General features: G+C 53.9%; 2 protein-coding genes across 3 annotated transcripts in view; one reads left to right on the top strand and one right to left on the bottom strand.

The window, feature by feature from the left end:
• ACO2 (aconitase 2) overlaps window positions 1-3,798 on the top strand; it is a 48,709-nt gene extending 44,911 nt beyond the window's left edge. The window contains exons 15-18 of the mRNA XM_076006965.1: window positions 824-1,015; window positions 2,161-2,293; window positions 2,773-2,894; window positions 3,282-3,798. Of these exons, the coding sequence (XP_075863080.1) occupies window positions 824-1,015; window positions 2,161-2,293; window positions 2,773-2,894; window positions 3,282-3,416 (582 nt within the window). The 3' untranslated portion in view covers window positions 3,417-3,798. The remainder of the gene's footprint in view (window positions 1-823; window positions 1,016-2,160; window positions 2,294-2,772; window positions 2,895-3,281) is intronic.
• A 435-nt stretch (window positions 3,799-4,233) lies between these two features.
• On the bottom strand, window positions 4,234-18,364 carry POLR3H (RNA polymerase III subunit H). 2 transcript variants are annotated; one of them, XM_012741702.2, is made up of 7 exons: window positions 18,306-18,364; window positions 17,934-18,064; window positions 15,352-15,448; window positions 7,804-7,890; window positions 7,250-7,313; window positions 5,807-6,008; window positions 4,234-5,147 (listed from the first exon to the last, which is right to left on the bottom strand). In XM_012741702.2, the coding sequence occupies exons 2-7, from the start codon at window positions 18,042-18,044 to the stop codon at window positions 5,094-5,096; spliced, it is 615 nt and encodes a 204-aa protein (XP_012597156.1). In that variant the 5' UTR covers window positions 18,045-18,064; window positions 18,306-18,364; the 3' UTR covers window positions 4,234-5,093. The 2 variants fall into 2 exon arrangements, with proteins under 2 accessions (XP_012597156.1, XP_012597158.1); XM_012741704.3 differs by lacking the exons at window positions 15,352-15,448; window positions 17,934-18,064; window positions 18,306-18,364 and adding an exon at window positions 7,974-8,711.
• Window positions 18,365-22,653: the final 4,289 nt, after the last annotated feature.

Raw genomic sequence — 22,653 nt, 5'->3', positions numbered from 1 at the left:
CTGGTGGGGCCCTGAGCCCAGGGGGACCTGGTGAGAGTGTTAAGATGAAGATGAGGGCAGGAAGGGAGTTTAGGCTGAAGGAGGAAGGGCACTGCAGCCCGGGGTTCCTGTCTCCTTGGCCCCAAGCTGGGCAGAGCTCGAGCTTCTGGCCAGCTGCTGTCCGCGGCCCTGTGCCGTCCTCAGCAGCTGGCGAGGCCCACCTCCAGCATGTGTGGGCAGGCGAGGACAGTACAGGCAGGGTAAGAGGGCTGCACAGCACCTCTCCACCCTGTGGTATACCCACGCAGGCTCTGGAAGCCATTGATTCCTCCTGTCCCCACAGGTGGCATCAGTGTGTATGGTCTGTGTTTGGAAGCCGAACAGACACAAGCCTTTATGGTGTGACTCAGACCCCTGTCAGACATTAATTTATGCTGCTTACTAAGGGGTCTCCAGGCACTCTTGTGACACAGTATTAAGCTTGTATGACAGATGGGACTGGTCCGGTATGAGGCCTGTGGCTGATCTTCCAGCCTGGGCATCTTAGTTGGGGGCTTAGGTCTCAAGGGTGAACAGATATACCTGTCCTCCCTTTGAGTGGCCTGCCCGCATGAGAGAATGTCCTATTCTAGAGACTGAGCAGCCTGAGGCTTTTGAGGGGGTAGGTGGCAGCCTTGCCCGAGCCTACCTGTCCTGAGGGTGGAAGCACCAGGACCACAGACCATGTGTCGAAAGCCTGACCTCTCATCCCCCTCCTGGGTCCTGGGCACTGGGGCCTGCTGCCTGCCTCTGGAGGATATCTCCTTCCATCCTGACCTCTGTCCCCTCTGCTCACCCTCCCAAGGTCAAAGGGAAATGTACCACGGACCACATCTCAGCTGCTGGCCCCTGGCTCAAGTTCCGTGGGCACCTGGACAACATCTCCAACAATCTGCTCATCGGAGCCATCAACATTGAAAATGGCAAGGCCAACTCTGTGCGCAATGCTGTCACCCAGGAGTTTGGCCCTGTCCCTGACACTGCCCGCTACTACAAGGTAGGTCAGCCAGGCGGGCAGTGCTGGGGGCCACTCTCCTGGGGGCCTAGAGATAGACACAGGTGGATATTTGGGGAGTGGGAGCTGGGGTGGAGGCCAAGACCAAGGGGAACTGCTATCAGGAAGGAAGGAAAGAAGGTCCTTCAGCCCCTCTCATGTGGCTGGGAATGAATGAGGCTCAGCTCAGGTTGGTGGAGGTGGGTCCCTGTACCTAGGAGGCCCACTTGGGAGGAGTTAGTGAGAAGGGTACTCTCAGGAGACATTTGGCCCCAGACTCGAGGATAAAGAGGAGCTGGCTCAGGAAGTCAGAGGCACATGGGTTCAGAGAAGGGTTGCACGAGGCCTCACAACAAGCAGGCAAAGGACTGAGGCCAAGCTCAGCGCCAGGGGATGGGATAGGGGAAGGCCGCTGCTTTGAGAAACTAATAGAACCAGGGCTGGACCCAGGTCCTGGCCCAGCAGGATGAGGGTTCTCTGGCACCTGCTGGTGGCAGGTAGGGTAGAGCGAGTGCTCCAGCAAAGGGGTGCTCTCCAGCCAAGAACCCAGACCACTAGCTTTGCAATCAGGTCCCACGTCTCTCATTCCCACCACACAACTACTGCCCTGGGCTCTGTCCCCTCACTGTGACCCTCCACCCACACCTGTATCCGTGCTGAGCTCTGATGAGTGGGTCCTGTCTCCCTGTGCCCACTGCAGACGGGTGGGCAGGGACAATGTCTGATCTCTGTCCCCTCGGGTCCTAATTTGGTCTTCGTTCACCCGACTTCCTCGTTCATTCCTCCTGTCCCCACAGGTGGCATCAGTGTGTATGGTCTGTGAAGGGGTCTCCAGGCACTCTTGTGACACAGTATTAAGCCTGTATGACAGATGGGACTGGTCTGGCATGAGGCCTGTGGCTGATCTTCCAGCCTGGGCATCTTAGTTGGGGGCTTAGGTCTCAAGGGTGAACAGATATACCTGTCCTCCCTTTGAGTGGCCTGCCCCCATGAGAGAATGTCCTATCCTAGAGACTTCACTGCCCTGGGAAACAGGAGAGGAAGGACCTTTCCAGCCCCTTGACCCCAGAGCCTCATGATGCCCATGGCTGGGCAGGTGGGGACAGTACCCTCCTATGCCTCATAACCTCACCCTTCTTGCCTGGCAGAAACACGGCATCAAATGGGTGGTGATTGGAGATGAGAACTATGGCGAGGGCTCGAGCCGGGAGCACGCGGCGCTAGAGCCGCGCCACCTCGGGGGCCGGGCCATCATCACCAAGAGCTTCGCCAGGATCCACGGTGAGCTGGAGCCCACACCCAGCCCACACATGTCCCCTACTGGCAGCCCCAGGTCAGCCACCCTGCCAGTGGTGGGGCTGGGCCTGGAGCCTTGTGCCTGGGTCTGCGCAGCACAAGTAGCCACAGCTTCCAATCCCCAAAGCACTGGACCTGCTTCCAAGCTGGCAGGCCTGTGCAGTTGGAGCCCAGGACGCACGTCAGAGGGTTTTCCAATTGTGCTGTGCCTAGCAGGAGGCCTCCCAGAGACTGCACCAGCACGCACTCGCTTCAGGTGCCCCCGTGAAAGCAGGAGTGGAACAGACCCTGGGGCCTTGTAGTCACTGCCCCAGCTTTGTCCCAGGCAGCAGGATAGAGGTGTCGCCCAGAGCCCCAGCTGGATTTAGAAAAGGACACTGTCAGGGCCAGTGAGGCTCTTTGCACAGAGGAGCAGGGAAGGGGCACCCCTGCCCCCACTGACCAAGCGTGCCTCTGCCTTCCAGAAACCAACCTGAAGAAGCAGGGCTTGCTGCCCCTCACCTTTGCTGACCCAGCCGACTACAACAAGATTCACCCTGTGGACAAGCTGACCATTCAGGGCCTGAACGACTTCGCCCCCGGCAAGGTCAGGGGGCTGAGGAAGAAGGGTGGGCAGGCAGGCGGGCACCTTGCTTCCCCTCCTTCTGCACGTGGCCCCACCGGCAACTCTTCCCATAACCTCAGCTCTAGCTGGAGCAGCGTTCCGGCAACACTGTGGAGCAGAGAAGTGCCAGCCCAGGCCCTCCCACCCTGACTCCCCACTCACTAGGCCAGGCTTGGCCTCGGGTGACAGCCCAGCCCCAGCAGAGCCCTTTGGGCCCCAGGCATCCCCTATGGGTCCCATCCAGGTTTTACCTGGGCCACACAGCCTTAAACCTGGCCTAAGGCTCAGTTTACCTGCCCTCCTGCCCCTGCAAATCCAAGGTGGGGTGCTCCTCAGAGCACCCACCCACACCCTCCTCCCTCCCTGCAGCCCCTGAAATGCATCATCAAACACCCTAACGGCACCCAGGAGACCATCCTTCTGAACCACACCTTCAACGAGACCCAGATCGAGTGGTTCCGTGCCGGCAGCGCCCTGAACAGAATGAAGGAGCTGCAGCACTAAGGCCCAGGACTCAGGTTGCCCCTCCGACCCTGCGCTGGCGTTACGTACAAATGCAGCTGCACGTGCGCCGTCAGAGCCGATCTGATCCATCCAGCCATGGCTTCTTGCTCCAAGATGGTGTGACCAGACACGCTTCCTGCCCTCCATTCCCTCAGCCTATGGAGTGACCGCAGTTGGGGGTCGTTCTTAAGATAATTTTTTAGCCCCTGCCTTCCTGTTTTTAGTTTGGTTCAGATCTTGAGCAACTCCGTGCAACTGTATTTATTTTTGATGACAAGATTCACACCTAAAGAAGTTTTTCTCCTTCCTGATCATTTCACTTGTGGCTGAAGGATTTTAGAGAACCTTTTGCTCTTGCAAGGAAAATAAGAATCCAAATTCAGCGGCTGTTCCTATGAGTGGTTGATGTCTGTGTAGTCTGTCATCAGTTCCGGGGTTCAGGAAGGGTCTTTTCAGCTAAGACCAGTGGAGGTAGCCACAGCTGGAAGGAGACCTGAACTGTGGCAGAAAAGACCTCCCCATCACCTCCCACCCAACCCGCTTCCACCTGCACGGCAGCCCTGCCCGGCCAGGTTGGAGCCTCCCAGAGAGGGGCCTTCACCCTGCCCTGGGCAGTGATGTGGCAGGCATGGTCCCATCCAGCCCTCTCAACACCCTGAGGGTGGGCACAGCCCATCTAACAGGTGAGGCCACTCAGTCTGCCCAAGGTCACAGCTAACACAAGACACCTATTGTCACCTGCCTCTGGAGTACCAGGATGTGGCAAAGAGCGGGCTTCTCTTCCTGGAGCAGCATCAGTGGACCCCGTACAGCACTGCTATTTTCTTAATTTTATTTTAGGGAAGCAGAGCACCAGCTGGAGGCCAGGCACACATGCTTCCAGCACCTCCATTCTCTGTTGCCCCATTAGAGCCCAGGGCAGGAGGCCCCATCACCAGGATAAGACTTACTGCAAAATGAGTGTCCTGGTGTCAGCAGATGTGGGAGAAAGAGCAGGAGGAACCTGGCAAAACCCAGCAGACCTGCAGGGTGCTCATGGCAGAGGCTAAGGTCCGAGTGTCAGCTGGCCCCAGGCTTTCTGCTGTACCGTGGCAGGGAAGGAGGTGGGAGATGACGGAGAATGGTCACCAGAGTCCACGGCATCCACTCCTTGAGCAGGAGCTGGTTTGGCTGACTCGGGCTACTCTCCTCCTAAAGCTGATGGGAAGGTGGCTGCTCCTTCATGTTTAGACGCCGTCAGCTACCGGCAGCTTCCAGGGCCCAAAGCCCAGCCTGAGGCAGCCTGCATCTCACAGCCCCCAAGTCTTGCCATTTTGAGGGCGTTGGGAGAAAGCATCTCCACAAGCGATCTGGGGTGAGGAAGGACATGCCATGGCAACTCGGTAACCTTGGGTCATGGCATCAACCCTTAAGACCCTTTCCCTACTGACGTTGTTTATTGAGTGTCTTTGCCGAAAGCCAGAAGTCTGTGGGGATGGCAGGACTTCAGTAGCAGCTCTGGGAGGAGGAGCAGGACCAGGATGGCATGGGGGACAAGCTGGCGGGCACTTCTGGCCCCTCTCCCTGTCCAGTTGCTGGTAGCATCAGCCTCAGCTGCTGCTGTCTTCACAGCTTGCCGCACAACCTCCCTAGGGGTGGGGACTGCCAATGGGCAGGATCCACTGTGGAGCCCCAGGGCTAGTTGCTGGTCCACCAGGAGAGAAGGCCCAGGCCTGGCTCACTGATGGATCCCTGCCAGGAGGAGAGAAAGAACAGGCACACTCACTGTCACTCAGGGCTTGAGCCAACTGGGACAGGAAGTCAGGGGCCCAACCTTCCCAGCACCCAGCAGGCTTGGTGTAGGCAAAGGCAGGGCACGCAACAGCCAGGAGGCTTTGGGAAAATCAGGAGCCACTCGAGCCAGGAAGACTCCTCCTGAGAAAGGAACGCATGGGTTTGATGGCTCCAAGGCCTCAGTGTGGTCAGGCACCCTCCGCATGCCCTCCTGAGCCACTGTGGTCTAGTCCTACCAGAAAGGCCAAGCCACCATAAGGCCCAGCCTCCAAATTATGTGCAGAGAGGAGTGGCCCTGAAGGTCGCCCTGCCCTGGGGCCCTACCCTCGATCTCAGGGCTTTGATCTCTCCCAAGCCCCTTCATCAGTGGCTTTGTCCAGCATGGGCTCCGCCCCTCCTACAAGCAGGACTGATGTTCCCACCCTCCCCAACAGGCAGCTTTGTCCCCTCACGGCCCCAGCCTATGGAAACAGGCTCTCCAGGGAGAAGTGACCAGCCAAGCACACAGGGCAGGGACCATGACCCGCTGGAGGTGGGGGATTCTGGGAGCAGGGCCCATGCTGCCCTCCTGGGCTCTCCCTCGGCACAGCAGGCTCCGCGCCAGCAAGACCTCTTACCACGAGTGTGTACGGGGCCTCCTTCTTTGGTGGCTCCTCACTAGAAGAGGTGGCCTCAGCCGAGCTGGGTCCTGTGGGGGACGTGTCCACAAAGCTCTCGTCCACTACCCGGAAGCGGATCTCCTCGCCAGTGTCCATGTATAAGTCATGCGCTCCTTCCTCCGTCTCGTACTCCCACACCCATACCTGCTCTGCCTCGTCACTGGGGGACCCGGAGTCAAGGCAACAACTGAGTCGTGGTGGAGCTGAGCATGGGGTAGGGGTCCTCCCACAGCACTGCCCCAGGAAAAACCAATCCCAGGTTGTGGTCACTTTGTCTAGAAAGTTACAGGAGAAGCAGGTCCCAGCCCCACATGCAAGGCATGGGCCCACTGGGAGGGGCAGCAGTGCTCAGGTACCAGGATCCAGCACAGGAAACCTGGGGCCCCCTGCCAGGCACCAGGGCCAGGCCACACACGTCCTCAGCATGAGAGCAGGAAGGAAGGGAGGCGGCAAATCCCACCTCATTAGACGACCTGCTGCTGCCTGCAGTGCCCCCCCCATACACACACACACCCTGGTCGTCTTCACCCAAGCGTCCTTCATTAGACGACCTGCTGCTGCCTGCAGTGCCCCCCCACACACACACACACCCTGGTCGTCTTCACCCAAGCGTCCTGACAATCTGATAGGCACTCTAGACTTGTGGACTTGCCCAGTTTTCAAGAGGTTGTGGTGGGACAGGAGGTCACCTGCCCTAAGGCCCACAGCTGGTGAGAGGACCAGCTGGGACCAGGGTTTCCCACGCACAGGCCCAGCCAGGCAGCCGCTGTGCCCTCCCCATCTCCCTCCAGGGCCCACACTGAGCAGCCACACTGCCCTCTGGCGGCAGTCCCACCGCTGGGTCCTCCGTCTGTGCCAGGTCTCATGCTGGCACTGCGGGTACAGTGGTGACAGGACACAGTCCCTCCCAGTGAATAGTCTCAGATTAGTGACACCCCCACAGAAACAGCTCACCTCAGTGCAGCAAGGTGAGGGCTGGGACGAGGGCAATGGGGGCCCAGGAGAGGGAAACAACCTGGCCCCAGACCTGGCACATGGGCAAGGCCTCACGTCCCAGGCAGCCAGGACAAACCTCCCAGGGGAGGATTTGAAATGATTCCTGCAGGGACAACCTAAGAAAAGTGAACTAGAAGTGAATGGTGCCCCTCGGGACACCACAGCCCTAATGGTGTGCAGCACACAAGCTACACAACCAAGCCCGGCAGCCCAGGTAGAGACAGGCGTGTGGACATCATGGTCAATGCGGGGAGGCACAGGCAGGTGGGTGCTTCTGGAGCAAAGGGGCAGCACAGAGGCCAGCCGCGCCAGATCACAGCACCCAGGGGCCCACCCGAGGGGTGAGGACTGTCCCTTAGAGAGGCCTGAGCTCCTCCGTGACCCACGTTAGCCTCGGGAGGATACAACTTGGCTGGCTGCTGTAGCGACTCTGGAGGGATGAGGATGTCATCGAAGAACCCTAGAGACACTGGAGGAAATGAAGGCGACAGCACAGGACAGGGGTTACCAGTGGACAAACAAGGGGCTGGCTACTTGACAGGCTAAGCCCCCTACCTGGTGCTGCCCAGGGGGCAGGTGTCGCCATGGAAATCTGGGCCCCTTCCCCACCCTGAGGCTTAGCCTCTGCCTACATCACCCACAGAGACCCAAGCAACCGGTCCCCAAAACCTCAGGCGGACACTGCACACAACAGGGACCAGCAGGCACCATAGGCCCCCAGTCACTTCCACCACCTTCAGTGCCCACCCTGACGTCCTGAGTTCCGGCCTCACAGTGAAACCTCGAGGCCGACTGAGGTCCTCACTTGATACATGAAAGCAAGAGGGGGCTAAGTGCTCCCCCACATAGGCCCTCGAGGATGAGTGAGCTTCAGACACCTCGGAAGATTTGGCCTCTGCCCTCCCCCACCCCCACAGGGACGGGCACAGACCGCCCACCCCACGTGCTCCCGCTGTTACCGTGCACTCCCTCCAGGCTGCAGCCTTTGATCTTCCCGATCAGAATCTCGTCCAGGAAGGGATGGAACACCACGTAGCGAAAATGCACTGGAAACAAAGGAGGCACATCAGTGACTCAAGGATGGCCACTGAGACAGGCCACCGTGCTCTCCAATGTCAACCTCACGTACCAGCCCATTGACCTGAAGGCCTCCATGGCTGTTTCAGGAGCCACCAGGGATCCATGCCATGTCCTCCTGCAAACCCAGAACCAGAGGACCCTCCCTCCATCGCCTGCAAGGCCACAGCTTGGTCCCCACATAAGGGGCCAGCAGTGGCTGCGTGGAGCTGAGGGCTGGCTCCCAGATCCACCAGATAAGAACACGAGGCCAGACTCTGTGCCCCTAGTGACTCCAAAGTCAATTCCAACCTTCCTCCACGCTCTCCTTTCAATTCTAAACAGGACAGAAGCACTGGCAAAGGGGACGAGCCTTAGAAACAAGTCCCCTGTCTCCTCCCACCTGGCAAACTCTGCCGCAGGCACAGCTCTGACCTGGAACAGGATGCTAAAAATGCCGGTACCGAGGCGCAGGCTGACAGCCCAGCAGAATGCCTCTGCAGGTTTTCAGGCCCTGCCTAGGGGTTCCCCACTCACCTCACCCCAAAGAAAATACCAGATAGGATCTGTGCTCATATTCATATCACAGACTGACCCCAGACCCTGGCAGAAGCTGTATGTCACCTGCCACTCCTGGCTCCTTGCTTAAAGCCCCAAAGGGGTCACCCAATGCTGGGCTGAGAATAAGCATGGAGCTGTCCCCCGCTGTTGGCTGCATGCTGTCATGCTCCACCTGTGCTAGATGTCACCTTCCCACTGTGAGAAGGAGGCGGCAGCTCAGACAGCCTGGGTAACCTGCTCACAGCCACACAGCTGTTCTGTCCATTCCACCATGGGGAGCCTCCAAGTCTAGCTGTAGCCACCAGACAGGACCACGGGTTGACGCCTGCCTGCCTCTGACAGGTTTAATCTCCAAACACAGGCCTCCACCATGGCACCCAGGACAGCAGGGTGCCCGGCTCCGCACAACAGCGAGGCATGAGGAAAGGAGAGGCAGCCAGTGCCCTCTCCCCACAAGGAGATAAGCATGAGCCCTTGGAGCCACCTTGACGATGACCAAGCCTCCTGCTGGCCTTCCGGAGAGCACAAGAGGGCAGCCAAGGGTCACTTGCCCACAGGATGGAAAAACCCTGTCCCCCGCATGACCCAATGTTCAGTTCGGTTTAATAAATCCTCAAAGAGCCTGTCCCAGGTTTGTGCAAAGCCTGGTTTAGCCGCTGGGCCGATGGGTGGGACAGCACATAATCCTGTGCCCAGGGAACCCTGGTCTGGAACAAACACATCCAAAAGCAAATGCAAGAGCCCCCCCAAATGCAACTCAACCCAAGCGTCCCCCAACAGAGAAGTGCATAAACAACAAGGTGCACACGTCATAGGATGTTCTCGGCCTCAAAAAGGAACTTGTGACACATGCTACAACATGGGTGAACCTTGAGTAAGAAGCCAGTCACAGAAGCCACATAGCGTACGGTTCTACTTACCTAAGTGTCCAGAACAAGCAAGTCCACAGCGGTAGATTAGAGGTTGCCAGGGGGGGTGAAGGGGAGCGAAAGGACTGACGGCTAACAGGCGTGGGGTTTCTTAGGGCGATGAAATGTGGGATTAGACAGTGGTGATAGCTGCACAACTCTGAATATACTAGAACCCACCGAACTGTAGGCTTGAAAGGGCGAACTCTGTGTTGTGTGAATCACAGCTCGACTGGAGCACACAGAGGACACGCCGGGTCTGGGGCTTGTCGCACAGGAGCCCACCTGAAGTTCTAGGATGTTCGGCCTGCAGGTGGGAGGCTGGGAAGCCAGAGGAGGGCCCCAAGGACCATCAGGAAGAGAAGCCTCATTCTCAGTCATGGGCTTGAACAAAGTTTGTCCCAGGATAAGTAAGGCTGCCTTGGGACATGGTGAGTTTCTATAAAAAGGACAAATACTACATGATTCCACTTACGTGAGGTCCCCAGAGTAGTCAAGCAGACAGAGCAGGCTGGTCCGATGGTAGGAGTTGTCAGAACTTATTAACGTTAGTATCGCTAAAGTTGGTATTCAAACCCCCACTGCTAAATTTGACTGGCTTTAAAAAAAAACAAAAACAAAAACAGAGCAAAATGGTGGGGGTGGGGGCCAGGGCAGTGGGAATTAGCGTTTGATAGCTATCAAGCCTCAGTTTGGGAAGATAAAAATCTTCTGGAGATGGAGGGTGATGAGGGTGGCACAACAATGTGAATGTGCTTAACCCCTTCTGAAAAAGAGCTCACAGCCACCTGCGTTAGTACTCAGGCTGTGTGTCCTACTGAGTCCCAGGAATATTTATCAGCTTCTACCTCGGAACTGCTGGGTGATTTTACGCCCCTCCTGTCTGTGCTCTCAGCCTGTTTCTGGTATGAGCACATTCATTCTTGTATGTATGCCCTGAACAAAAATATGTGCATTCCTACTTAGTCCAGGCTCTACAGAAGCTGGGGATAAACACACCAACATGGTCGCTGCCCCAACCATCTCCACAGTCCTCACAGACCCTGAAAACTAGCGGTGGACTCACTGGTCTCTCGAGGTCGCCTGTCCAGTTCCGACACTGGAAATTATGCACAGACTTGAGTGACTGACTAGTCAGCCCCAAGCTCAGAATACTGCCGTGGGGAAACTCAGCTGCCCTCCCAGGCCTGGGCCAAATCCGATTAGAGATCAGCCTTGTCGCCTCCCCTACTCCTTTGCTGCTCCTCAGTTCTAGTCACCTTTGACTCAGCCTCCCTTTCAGAGGTCCTCATGGCTTCTGGCAACAGAGGCCCTTCAAACCCAACTGTCACCCATCACCTCCCAGGCTCTTCCAGGGCCAACATTCATCCACAGCTGCACCCCTATTCCAGCCAGGTGTTTGAACTTTGGCGAGTCCTTGTCCTTTGTTTGGACTATTTCTTTTTTTCTTTTTTTGAGACAGAGTCTAACTCTGTTGCCCAGGCTAGAGTGCCGTGGCGTCAGCCTAGCTCACAGCAACCTGAAACTCTTGGGCTCAAGCGATCCTCCTGCCTCAGCCTCCCGAGTAGCTGGGACTACAGGCATGCACCACCATGCCTGGCTAATTTTTTCTCTATATATTTTTAGTCGCCCAGCTAATTTCTTTCTATTTTTAGTAGAGACGGGGTCTCGCTCTTGCTCAGGCTGGTACTGAACTCCTAAGCTCAGATTATCCTCCCACCTCGGCCTCCCAGAGTGCTAGGATTACAGGCGTGAGCCACTGCGCCCAGCCTGGACTATTTCTTCTTGAACAGGCATCATAATCTCTGCCCAGCCTTCCTCCTATCCTGGGGCTTTGTGAAGACGAGATGAAGTAACAGCTGTTCAAGAAGTAGCGTTCTGTACGTTTTGAATTAGATTGTGCTGGCAAGCAGCTCTGCTTATTATAAGGTTTTTCATTAAAGAATAAAATTTGCCTCTTGGAAACGTCTACCCTTTTCCTTCATTCATTCGACAAATAGCTACTGAGTGCTTCGCATATGTCTGTCACTATTCTAAGTAGTGGGTCTGTGACAGTGAACAAAGCAGACCAGAAAGTCCCTCTCTTTGTGCAGTTTCCATTCTAATGAGAGAAAGTAGATAAATAAAATTTGTAGTTTTAAAACTGTGGTAAATACTGAGGAGAAAAAATAACTCAGGGCCGGGCGTGGTGGCTCACGCCTGTAATCCTAGCACTTTGGGAGGCCGAGGCGGGCGGATTGCTCAAGGTCAGGAGTTCGAAACCAGCCTGAGTGAGACCCCGTCTCTACCAAAAATAGAAATAAATTAATTGACCAACTAAAAATATATATACAAAAAATGAGCCGGGCATGGTGGCGCATGCCTGTAGTCCCAGCTACTCGGGAGGCTGAGTCAGTAGGATCACTGAGCCCCGGAGATTGAGGTTGCTGTGAGCTAGGCTGACGCCACGGCACTCACTCTAGCCTGGGCAACAAAGTGAGACTCTGTCTCAAAAAAAAAAAAAAAAAAAAAAAACTCAGAAAAAAAATGTGAATGTGCTTAATGCCACTGAACTATACACTTATAAATGTGTACAGTTTAAAGTGGTAATCTTTGTTATGTGTATTTTACCCCAATAGCAAAAAGATAATAGCAAACGACAGCATGAAGGCACAAAGGCAGCTGCTCTGGAGCCGAGAGCAGGGTCCCCACCCACTCTAGGGTGGGGGCACAAGGCAGGTCCTGGGCTTGGAGGGCATGGAGAACAGGGCCGGCATGAAGTAACAGGCCTGGCCAATTGGGGTCAGTGTCCAAATCACAAAGGCTGACATCTGTGAGCACCTACCACGTGCCAGGCGCCGGCCAAAGGCTTCCCAGAGGCTTGCTGCTCTGCCCCTCGCAGCCATCAGCGAGGGCGGCGCTGCTGCTGTCTCGGGGGTGTGCAGATGGGGAAGCGTCTGGGACAGGCAGCTGCAACACGGCCGGGGCCACAGGGGGTGCAAGTAGCAGGCACCTGGCCAATGAATGTTCCCAAAGCAAAGGTGACACGTGGCATGTCAGGTGCTGACCCCCTCCCTCAGCACTCAATGGCCATAGCCCTGGTAAGATGGGGGCAGGAGAAGTGGGATAGGTGCCTGGGGTCGGGGGTCAGCCTTGAAGCTGGGAATCAAGCCCCGCCACAAAGTAGCACCCTGTACAGTGCTCAACAGGCCTTGAGGAGCTTTTAGTTGCAAGTGGGTTTTTTTGTTGTTAAGAGACAGGGTCTCTGTCACCCAGGCTGGAGTGCAATGGCACCGTCATAGCTCACTATAGCCTCGAACTCCTGGGCTCAAAGTGATCCTCCTGCATCAGCCTTCTGAGTAACTGGGACTATAGGTGTGCACCACCACACCCAGCTTTATAGTCACAAGTGTTAACCTCATTGTACAGATGAGGAAACTGAGGCAGAGAGAGGTGGAGTTACCTGCCCAAGATCCCTATCTAGGGGGGCAAGAGCCAGAATTCAAATCTGGGTCTGTGTATTGCCACACATCTCCACCTGGCTCTCAACAAAATGGGGACCCAAGGTGGGGGTGTGCGGATAATAAAACTCAACAGTATAAATCGTTTTTTTTATTTTGAGACAGTCTCGCTTTGTTGCCCAGGCTAGAGTGAGTGCTGTGGCGTCAGCCTAGCTCATAGCAACCTCAAACTCCTGGGCTCAAGCAATCCTGCTGCCTCAGCCTCCTGAGTAGCTGGGACTATAGGCATGCACCACCATGCCCGGCTAATTTTTTCTATATATGTGTTAGTTGGGCAATTAATTTCTTTCTATTTATAGTAGAGACGGGGTCTCGCTCTTGCTCAGGCTGGTTTCGAACTCCTGACCTCGAGCAATCTGCCAGCCTCGGCCTCCCAGAGTGCTAGGATTACAGACGTGAGCCACTGCACACCATGGTCTTATTCGTGTCCCAGTGAAAACGCTCCTGGTCTGTACAGAGACAGCCTGTTTCTCAGTGCTCTTCCCAGAGTGCGGCAAAATCCATCTAGGATGGCCAGAAACTATTTATGTCTCTGGATGGCTAGACATGAACACCAGGCAGTCTCAGCACGTTCTGGAATTCTCAGGCATCTCTGTGCTGACAGGCTGGCCAAAGGGACCATGGCAAGGCTCCTCAAGAGTGGGCATGTGTGACAACCACCAGGCACCTTGTTAACACAGTCTTTGGGTCCACCCCGCTGAGAACCTGACTCAGCAGGCCGGCGCAGGCTGAGAATCTGCATTTTTCACGAATGCCCAGTTGATGGCAAGGCCAAGGCCACACACCTACACTCTGACTGTCTTGCATCCCCTCAACGGGCCCTCACCCTCCACCTCGGGCTGGGCGGCTGGGTCCAGACAGGAAAGTGAAGAATGCTCTTCCCTTTCCTGAGAGGTTGCCTGGGCTCACACCTTCCTTGACTGGCTGTCATAGCTCCTCTCAAGGTAGCTGTCTTTCTATTCCTCCCTCCTTCTGAGATCTGGGGACCACCCTCCCATGCCAGATGCATACCCCTTTGCAATGTGACTACACCTTCTTCCATCCAGAGGTGGCATCTATTTCTCCATCCCTTGACCCTGGCCTTGGCCATCTGACCTGCTTTGACCAACGGGATCTAAGCAGAGGCTCAAGAAGAGGCTGTGCGCTAAGCTTTGGAACCTTATAAGCACCAAGCCCAGTCTGGCCTACCACAAGGAGAGACCACGTGGGGCAAAGACAAGCCAGCCCAGCCCAGGCCAGGCCCCTAGACCCACCCGTCTGCCAATGACCAGAATGGGAGGCCATCCTAGACCATCCAGCCCTGGCCCAGCCAGTCTGGAAGAACACCACCCACTGACCCACAGAATCGGGAGAAACAATCCAAGTCAATCAGCCACTGAGCACTCACGAGGTGCCAAGGTCCTGTCCTTTACAGGCATTAACCCCTTAATCCTTACAATAGTCCTGGAATACATAGATATACATTTTTTTTCCTGACCTCCTCTCCAGGTCCTGGAATATAAAATCTACTGTTAATTGCAATTTATAGATGAAGACAGAGAGGTTCCCTATTCTGCTCAGACACACAGCTAGTAAGTGGCAGAGCTGGGCTTTGAATCCCAAGGCCACACTCTTACTGCTACATCCTCCTGCTCTCAAAGTCCCCCTGCCCTTTGCTCTACACACCCCTAGCCCAGTGATGACCACTCCACAGCGTCCTCCCTGCCTGGCCTGTCTCCCCCCACCAAGCAGCAGCCCAAGGGCCGGGCAGAGAGTGGGCTCAGTACCAGATGAGACCAAAAGGGGCACAGACATAAAACCACAATCTCAGAGCTGGAGAAGCCTTGAGAATCCCCTAGTCCACCTCCTGGGTCTTACAGATGAGGAAACCGAGGCCCAGAGAGAGAGCAAGAGTCTGCCCATTGCCACCAAGTCAGTCAATTTCTGGCAGCTTCAGGACTCAGCTGCAAGACTCCCACCACCCTCCAGCCCTCTCTGTGGCCTGACCTTATTTTAACTGAGACAGAATCTTACTCTTTTTGCCCAGGCTAGAGCATCATCACAGCTCACTGCAACCTCAAATTCCTGGGCTCAAGAAATCCTCTTGCCTCAGCCTCCTGAGTAGCTGGGACTACAGGCATGTGCCATCACGCTTTGCTGATTTTTCTATTTTTGCAGAGACAGGGTCTATGTTGCCCAGGCTAGTCTCAAACTCCTAGCCTCAAGTGATCCTGTCTTGGCTTCCCAAAGTGCTGGGGATTACAGGTGTTATCCACTGTAGCCAGCCCTTATTTTACATCCTATTTTAATTTTTTTTTTAGATATAGGATCTCACTATTGCTCAGGCTGGCCTTTAACTCCTGGGCTCAAGTGATCCTCTTGCCTCGGCCTCCTGGGTAGCTGGGACCACAGGTGCACCACCACACTTGGCTTTGGCTTGACCTTTTGCTATAGAAAACTGAGCCCCAACAAAACTAACACCCTAGAAAGAGAAGATACCCACCTTTGGTGTGTGACGCACCATCCCCTGGGAACACGTAGGCATCCTCCAGTTTGGTGATGTCAAACAGACAGATGCAGAGTCCCACATTGTACACGACCTGTGTGCACAGGTACACAAAATGACTCTGAGGCCCACTCCCCAGGTGCAGAGTGACACATGGCCAAGGCCCTGAGATCGGGCAGAAATCCCATGCCCACATCCCTAGACCATGGTGTTCCAAATGACTGGCTACTCAGTGTCTGCTTATCTGCCATTAATGTCATCACTGCCCAATTGCAAACCTTGCAGGAACCATCCAATGATCATTGAGAAGCCCAGAGAACTCAGAGTGGGGGCCGGACCTCTCCAGGATGAGGCCAGAGTCCAGGCAGCTTTGGAAGCACAAGGAGAACTATGCCCTTCGAGGGACCACAGACTTCTTCCATGTGGCCTCTCTAAAAATGATTCAACCATTCAAATACAGAAAGACTTGACTCAACAGGACCTGTGCCCCAAAGGGACCACACTCCATTCTTGGACTTTTCACACCTTCTTTCTCTATGAGGTCGTACCTCATCCCCCACAGTCCCCCCTCTCACCTTCTACTTCACAAAGTAACCAGGCCATCAACTGAGGCCCCTATGAGTTCTGTCCACTGCCTAACAACCCCCAAAACTGTACACCTTCCTCCTTCAACTGCAGCCTTTTTTTTCTTTTTTTAATACAGAGTTTCGGTCGGACACAGTGGCTCAAACCTATAATCCTAGCACTCTGGAGGCCAAGGTGCACAGATCATTTGAACTCAGGTGTTCGAGACCAACCTGTGCAAGAGTGAGACCCATCTCTACAATTAAAAAAAAAAGAGAAAGAGAGTCTCACTCTGTCACCGTGGGAGGAGCGTAGTGGTGTCACCATAGCTCACTGCAACCTCAAACTCAAGCAATCCTCCTGCCTCAGCCTCCCGAGTAGCTGGCACTATAGGCATGCTACAACACCTGACTAATATTTTTTCTATTTTTTGTAGAGATGGGGTCTCACTCTCACAGAGGCTGGTCTCAAACTCTTTTTTTTTTTTTTTTTGTGAGACAGAGTCTCACTCTGTCGCCCGGGCTAGAGTGAGTGCCGTGGTGTCAGCCTCGCTCACAGCAACCTCAGACTCTTGGGCTCAGGCGATCCTCCTTCCTCAGCCTCCTCCCAAGTAGCTGGGACTACAGGCATGCGCCACCATGCCCGGCTAATTTTTTTTATATATATATATATTAGTTGGCCAATTAATTTCTTTCTATTTATAGTAGAGACGGGGTCTCACTCTTGCTCAGGCTGGTCTTGAACTCCTGACCTCGAGCAATCCGCCCGCCTCGGCCTCCCAGAGAGCTAGGATTACAGGCGTGAGCCACCACGCCCGGCCTCGAACTCTTGAGGTCAAGCAATCCTCCCACCTCAGCCTCCCAGAGCGCTAGGATTACAGGCATGAGCCACTGCACCTGGCAACTCCAGCCTCTTTTGAAGGAACCTGCCTCATGTCTAAAGCCAACCAATCTTCCTCTTTCTGTCTCCTTCTCAGCCCATCACCTCTTGCTGCTGTATGGATAAAGACCAACACCCTGACTACAAAGTCCCACAGGGCTGTGGCCTGGCCCCACTCACCCTTCCGGCCCACCCCTTGCTCCCACTGCTCAACGGGGCAGGCCCTTTTCCACAGGGCCTTTGCGCATGCTACTCCCTGCCAGCACAGCTCTTCTCTCCACCCACCCCAATAGCGAATCCACTAGTTGGCTCCTGCTCGCCATCAGATCTCAGCTGGCTATCTCAACAAAGCTGCCTGCCCACTCCTTCCCTATGAAGTGCCTTTCTTCCGCAGGTGTGTGAACACCTGTCGGTCAAAGGATATTGCAGGGCAGACCTGGTCTGTTTGATTCATTCAATCAACAGACAATTAAGGAACTCTGTGTCAGGCTCTGGGCCAATGTGGGGAAACTGCAGGGAAAAAGATAAGGTCCTTGCCCTGGTAGAGAAGGAAAGAGAAAAACAGTAACCAAGTAAACAAACAAGAAAATAAGAGTGTGGTAAGTGCTAGGGAAAGAGAGTGACATCACACAAAATAACTGAGGAGGGAGGGTTACTCCAGAAAGGGGAGTGGGAAGGCAGCTGACCAGCTGGCGGTAAGGCATTCAAGCATGGCAGGAATGAGTGGATAAACATGACAGTTAACTCTAAACTACTAGAAAGGTCCATGTTCACAAAAACAATGCATAGTTGGTAGGACAGCAACATTTTATCCCCATTTTACAAATGGAAGCTGAGGCCCAGAGCAGGTAAGTAACTTGCCTAAGGTTGCAAAGTAATTTGGAAGTATGGAATCTAGCACTTCCTAGTTACAACACCCTTTTTCAAGCCCATCCTCTCTTTTGGTCCCTCCAACATCCTCCAATCCCTATACCCCCTATACCGTTTCACCGTGAGGAAAACGAAATCCTGAAACATTAAGCTACTTGCCCAGGGCCAAGGCTTGGCATGACCATAGGCCAAGCCTGCAGCGGCCGGGTGGGCAGTGCTGGGTCCTCCCGTGCCAAGGCCAGCCCGCCAGCCCGTAGATCCAGTACCTTGTTGGCCAACTTCTTGTTCAACTCCTCAGCAATGGAGTCGTTGAGCTTCCTCTCAAACTGCCACGGGGGGATCCGCACGGTGTCCATCATCTCCACGAGGACGAACATCCTGGCCTGCACTGGGGGCTCTAGGAACCGGAGGGTCAGTCACGCACCAGGGCCTGGGGCGGTGGGGATCCCCGCTCCCCCTCGGTCTGGTCCCAATCGCTGAGACCCCCCCCAGGCTAGTACTGGGCTGCGCAGTACGGTCTGGAGTGCCCGGTGCGGGCCATGCTCCAAACAGGCCCAGCGGGAACAGCTCTTGGTTCACGATTAAGGCGTGCGCTCCCGTCCCGCCACGAGCCCGCACCACGCGCCGCAGCCACGCACCGCGCACCCTACACAGCCGCTCGGGCTCGCAAGACTGCGGTCGAGATCCGAATCTGTCGCTTCCGGGAAGCCGGCCAATAAGAAACGTCTGCCCGCCCCCCGACGCGGGGCGAGGCTGCCTACGGGCTCTTGCGCGGGGCGGGGGCGGGGCTTCCTCCTTCAGCCTGCGCGGAGCCCTGGGCCCGCGGACAGCGCCTCCTAGTTGCTAGGCAACCTCCTGGCAATCCGGGCGGGGTCGTCTCTAGCCGCTCTGTACCCTACATGGTCTCAAGCCATCCTCTACACAGCAGCAGGAGCCATCCTTTCGAATTGCAAGCCTAAACTAGCACATCTTTTAAGTAAAAACAAAAACACCCGCAAACATAATGTGCTTAAAACCCGTCAGCGCTCCGGTGATGGGGAGAACTGACAGGAAAGGGAGGCTAGGGACTTTTTCTGGGGCAGCTGAAATGTTCTGCATCTTCTTTTTTTTTTTTTTTTTTTTTTGAGACAGAGTCTCACTCTGTTGCCCAGGCTAGAGTGAGTGCCGTGGCGTCAGCCTAGCTCACAGCAACCTCAATCTCCTGGGCTCAAGCAATCCTACTGCCTCAGCCTCCCAAGTGGCTGGGACTACAGGCACGTGCCACCATGCCCGGCTAATTTTTTTTGTATATATATTTTTAGTTGGTCAATTAATTTTCTATTTGTAGTAGAGCCGGGGGGCAGGGGGGGGTTCTTGCTCAGGGTGGTTTCGAACTCTTGACCTCCAGCAATCCGCCCGCCTCGGCCTCCCAGAGTGCTAGGATTACAGGCGTGAGCCACAACACCCGGCCTACATCTTCTTTCACTTGGTAGTTAACACCGAGGTGTACAGTTGTCAAAACTAATTGAACTCAACACTTTAAGATCTTCACATTGGTCCGGTGCTGTGGCTCACACCTGTAATCCTAGCACTCTGGGAGGCCGAGGCGGGAGGATCTCTGGAGGTCAGGAGTTCGAGACCAGCCTGAACAAGAACGAGACCGCTGTCTCTACTAAAAATAGAAAAAATTAGCCAGGCACGGTGGCTATCACCTGTAGTCCCAGCTGCTGTAGGGAGGCTGAGGGGAGGCTGAGGTGGGAGAATCACTTGAGCTCAGGAATTCCAGGCTACAGTGAGCTGTGATCATGTGACTGCAATCTAGCCTGGGCAACAGAGTAAGACTCTGTCTCTAAAAAAAGAAAAGAAATTAATAAGTAAAAAATTTTTTAAAAAATATAAGTTGGTGGGGTGTGGAAATAAACTGTGTGTGTGTGTGTGCATGTGTTTTAAAAGCCAGTCGAGGCCGGGTGCGGTGGCTCACACCTGTAATCCTAGCTCTCTGGGAGGCCGAGGCGGGCGGATTGCTCAAGGTCAGGAGTTCAAAACCAGCCTGAGCAAGAGTGAGACCCCGTCTCTACTATAAATAGAAAGAAATTAATTGGCCAACTGGTATATATATAAAAAAAATTAGCAGGGCATGGTGGCGCATGCCTGTAGTCCCAGCTACTCGGGAGGCTGAGGCAGAAGGATGGCTCGAGCCCAGGAGTTTGAGGTTGCTGTGAGCTAGGCTGACGCCACGGCACTCACTCTAGCCTGGACAACAAAGCGAGACTCTGTCTCAAAAATAAATAAATAAATAAATAAAAATAAAAGCCAGTCGAATTTAGCAGTGGGGGGTTGTATACCAACTTTAGTGACACTAATGCTAGTAAGTTCTGATAACCTACTACCATCAGACCAACCTGTAGTGTGTTTTAATAACAATTTGAAAACTTAAAGAGATCCATAGGGTGATGACACAAACATTGGAAAGAACATGATGTTTTAATTTGCTAATTTCACAAGCATGGAGACCTCTCAATGAGACTGGCTGCAGTGATACTAAATCTGGCCTTCCCTGCATCTATATTTTCATTTACAGGGTCTACTTCTACAGAATTCAAACTACTTGAGGACAGGAGCAAATACTACTTCAGCTCTTTATTCCCACAATCCCCTAACACATTCCTAGGAGGCATTCTTTCTCTAAGATCGCTCTCAAATCTTCCTCTTTATTCCATTCCCACTGCTGCTGCTTTGGTTCATTTTCCTTGCTTCTCTAGAGCTTAGTCACACACCCTGACCCTGGCTTCAGTCTCTTCAGCAAGTGACCTTCACACTGTCACAAAAGTCTCATGAATCTCCTTTGCCCACACAGAAAAGTCTGGACTGAACTCAGCCTTCCTCTCCAGCCTCACCTCCCTTCTGTCTTCCAGGCTCAGGGAGCCTCCAGCACCACGGATGCAGCAAGCCCTGTATAGCCTCAATCACCTCTTCTTTACCTGGAAAACTACTTGTCCATCAGAACCCAAAGGTGATGCTTTTCTCATTCATTCAATATACTGTCGTGCCCAGATGTTGGAGATCTAATGGGACAGAAGAACTGGGTCTTGGGCCCACTTTCAGCACAGAGTACTTTGGCTGGTTGGGGGTGGGGGTGGATTGAGAAAGAGGGAGAGAGACTGAGTTTGTGCTTTTAGGTAATCAAAAGAATCTCAGCTGATTTACACAGAAGATGAAAACTGGTAAGATTTCAAGTTGGAGACCCAACCAGAGTCCAGATTAGAGGGCCTTATTATAATATTAGCAGCTAACATTTATTGAGGACTTATTATATGTCAAGCACTGTGTAAGTGCTTTACATGTATTAACTTTTATCCTCACAACAGCTCTATAATGTAGGCGCGATCGTCATTATTTCATTTATGTCCCTATCATTCATCATTCTCGTTTATCTCATTGTCTCATTTTGCCTCATCCAAGGAAAGAGAAATTAAGTAGGTCATTCAAGGTCACATAGCCAGTATGTGGCAAAGCTGGGACTCAGGCTCCGGAGCCTGTGATCCTAGACCCTGGCTCTGCCCCCACCATGACATTAACCCAAGGGCAACAAAGGGAAGCCTAAGAAGGTTAGGACAGGGAAATGACACAGGGACACATCAGCTGGGTGCACAGTGGGTGGGAAGGGGCTGCGGTGGCGACAGGAAGATCAGGGAAGAGGTCATTATGTGGCCTGAGCAAGAGAAGGCCAGAACAAGGGTGGTAGCCATGGAGAGCAGAGCTGGGCAGAGTCCAGAGGTCTTCAGGGGTAGCATGGGTGGGATAGCCTGGGGGTGGGGACACGAGTGGGAGGAACCAAGGCCTGAGAGCTTTAGCCTCTGGCTGGTGGTGGGCCCTCACCTCTGAGCTGGGAAGCTGGAGCGGGGCCAGGTTGTAGGGACTCGGCCAGCACTGAAGCATTCAGTGTGTAGGGTTCCCAGGCTTCCGTTACGGTATTCAGCTCACGGGATTGGAACAACAATTTATTGGCACGTTTGGTTTACTCAATTGGTGAAAACAGGGGTCAGGCCTCTTTATTAATTCTCCACATCACTCCATGGAAGATTTGAGGTGGCTTACAAACAAACACACTTGACTTAATCTGCAGACTCCATGACAGCAGAGGACTTCTCTATTGTTTCCCCATATCCTCTGGCCTCGCCCAGTGCCTGGTACATGACCTCAGTTTGTAAATATGTGTTGTTTAAATGAACAAAAGGATAACAAAATAATGGCTGAGGGCATCGGCGTGAGGGAGAAGTAGGTTTGGAACCTAATCAGGGCAGGGGGAGGAAAGTTGCATGGGGTGACCAGGGGCATGGTGCTTCCACGGCAATGAACCTCTCGGGGCCTCATGGCCTCTGTAAAAGGGAGCTACTGGCCGGGCGCTGTGGCTCACGCCTGTAATCCTAGCTCTCTGGGAGGCTGAGGCGGGCGGATCGCTCAAGGTCAGGAGTTCAAAACCAGCCTGAGCAAGAGCGAGACCCCGTCTCTACTATAAATAGAAAGAAATTAATTGGCCAACTGATATATATATAAAAAATTAGCCGGGCATGGTGGCGCATGCCTGTAGTCCCAGCTACTTGGGAGGCTGAGGCAGGAGGATCGCTGGAGCCCAGGAGTTTGAGGTTGCTGTGAGCTAGGCTGACACCATGGCACTCACTCTAGCCTGGACAACAAAGTGAGACTTTGTCTCAAAAAAAAAAAAAAAAAAAAAAAAAAAAGGGAGCTACTAACGGAACCGATCTCAAATGACTGTTCATCAGGAGAGCGCAGGCTGGAAAAGATACATGGTATATAACAGAAAAATATGAAGGTATAAAAAAAGAATGAGGCTGGGCACAGTGGCTCACGCCTTTAATCCTAGCACTCTGGGAGGCCGAGGTGGGCGGATTGCTTGAGGTCAGGAGTTTGAAACCAGCCTGAGCAAGAGTGAGACCCTGTCTCTACTATAAATGAAAGAAATTAATTGGCCAACTAATATATATA

The sequence above is a fragment of the Microcebus murinus genome, chromosome 10 (assembly GCF_040939455.1).
Source record: "Microcebus murinus isolate Inina chromosome 10, M.murinus_Inina_mat1.0, whole genome shotgun sequence".
NCBI classification, from domain to species: domain Eukaryota; kingdom Metazoa; phylum Chordata; class Mammalia; order Primates; family Cheirogaleidae; genus Microcebus; species Microcebus murinus.
Note: the sequence above shows the minus strand (reverse complement) of the source record. Positions and strands in the feature narration are given on the sequence as shown.

Coding starts and splice junctions, on each gene's coding strand:
- POLR3H (XM_012741702.2), bottom strand. CDS start 18,044: ATGTTCGTCCTCGTGGAGATGATGGACACCGTGCGGATCCCCCCGTGG. Junction 15,449..17,933: donor ACAAGAAGTTGGCCAACAAG/GTACTGGATCTA, acceptor CTGTGCACACAG/GTCGTGTACAATGTGGGACT. Junction 6,009..7,249: donor CTACAGCAGCCAGCCAAGTT/GTATCCTCCCGA, acceptor CGGGTCCCCCAG/TGACGAGGCAGAGCAGGTAT.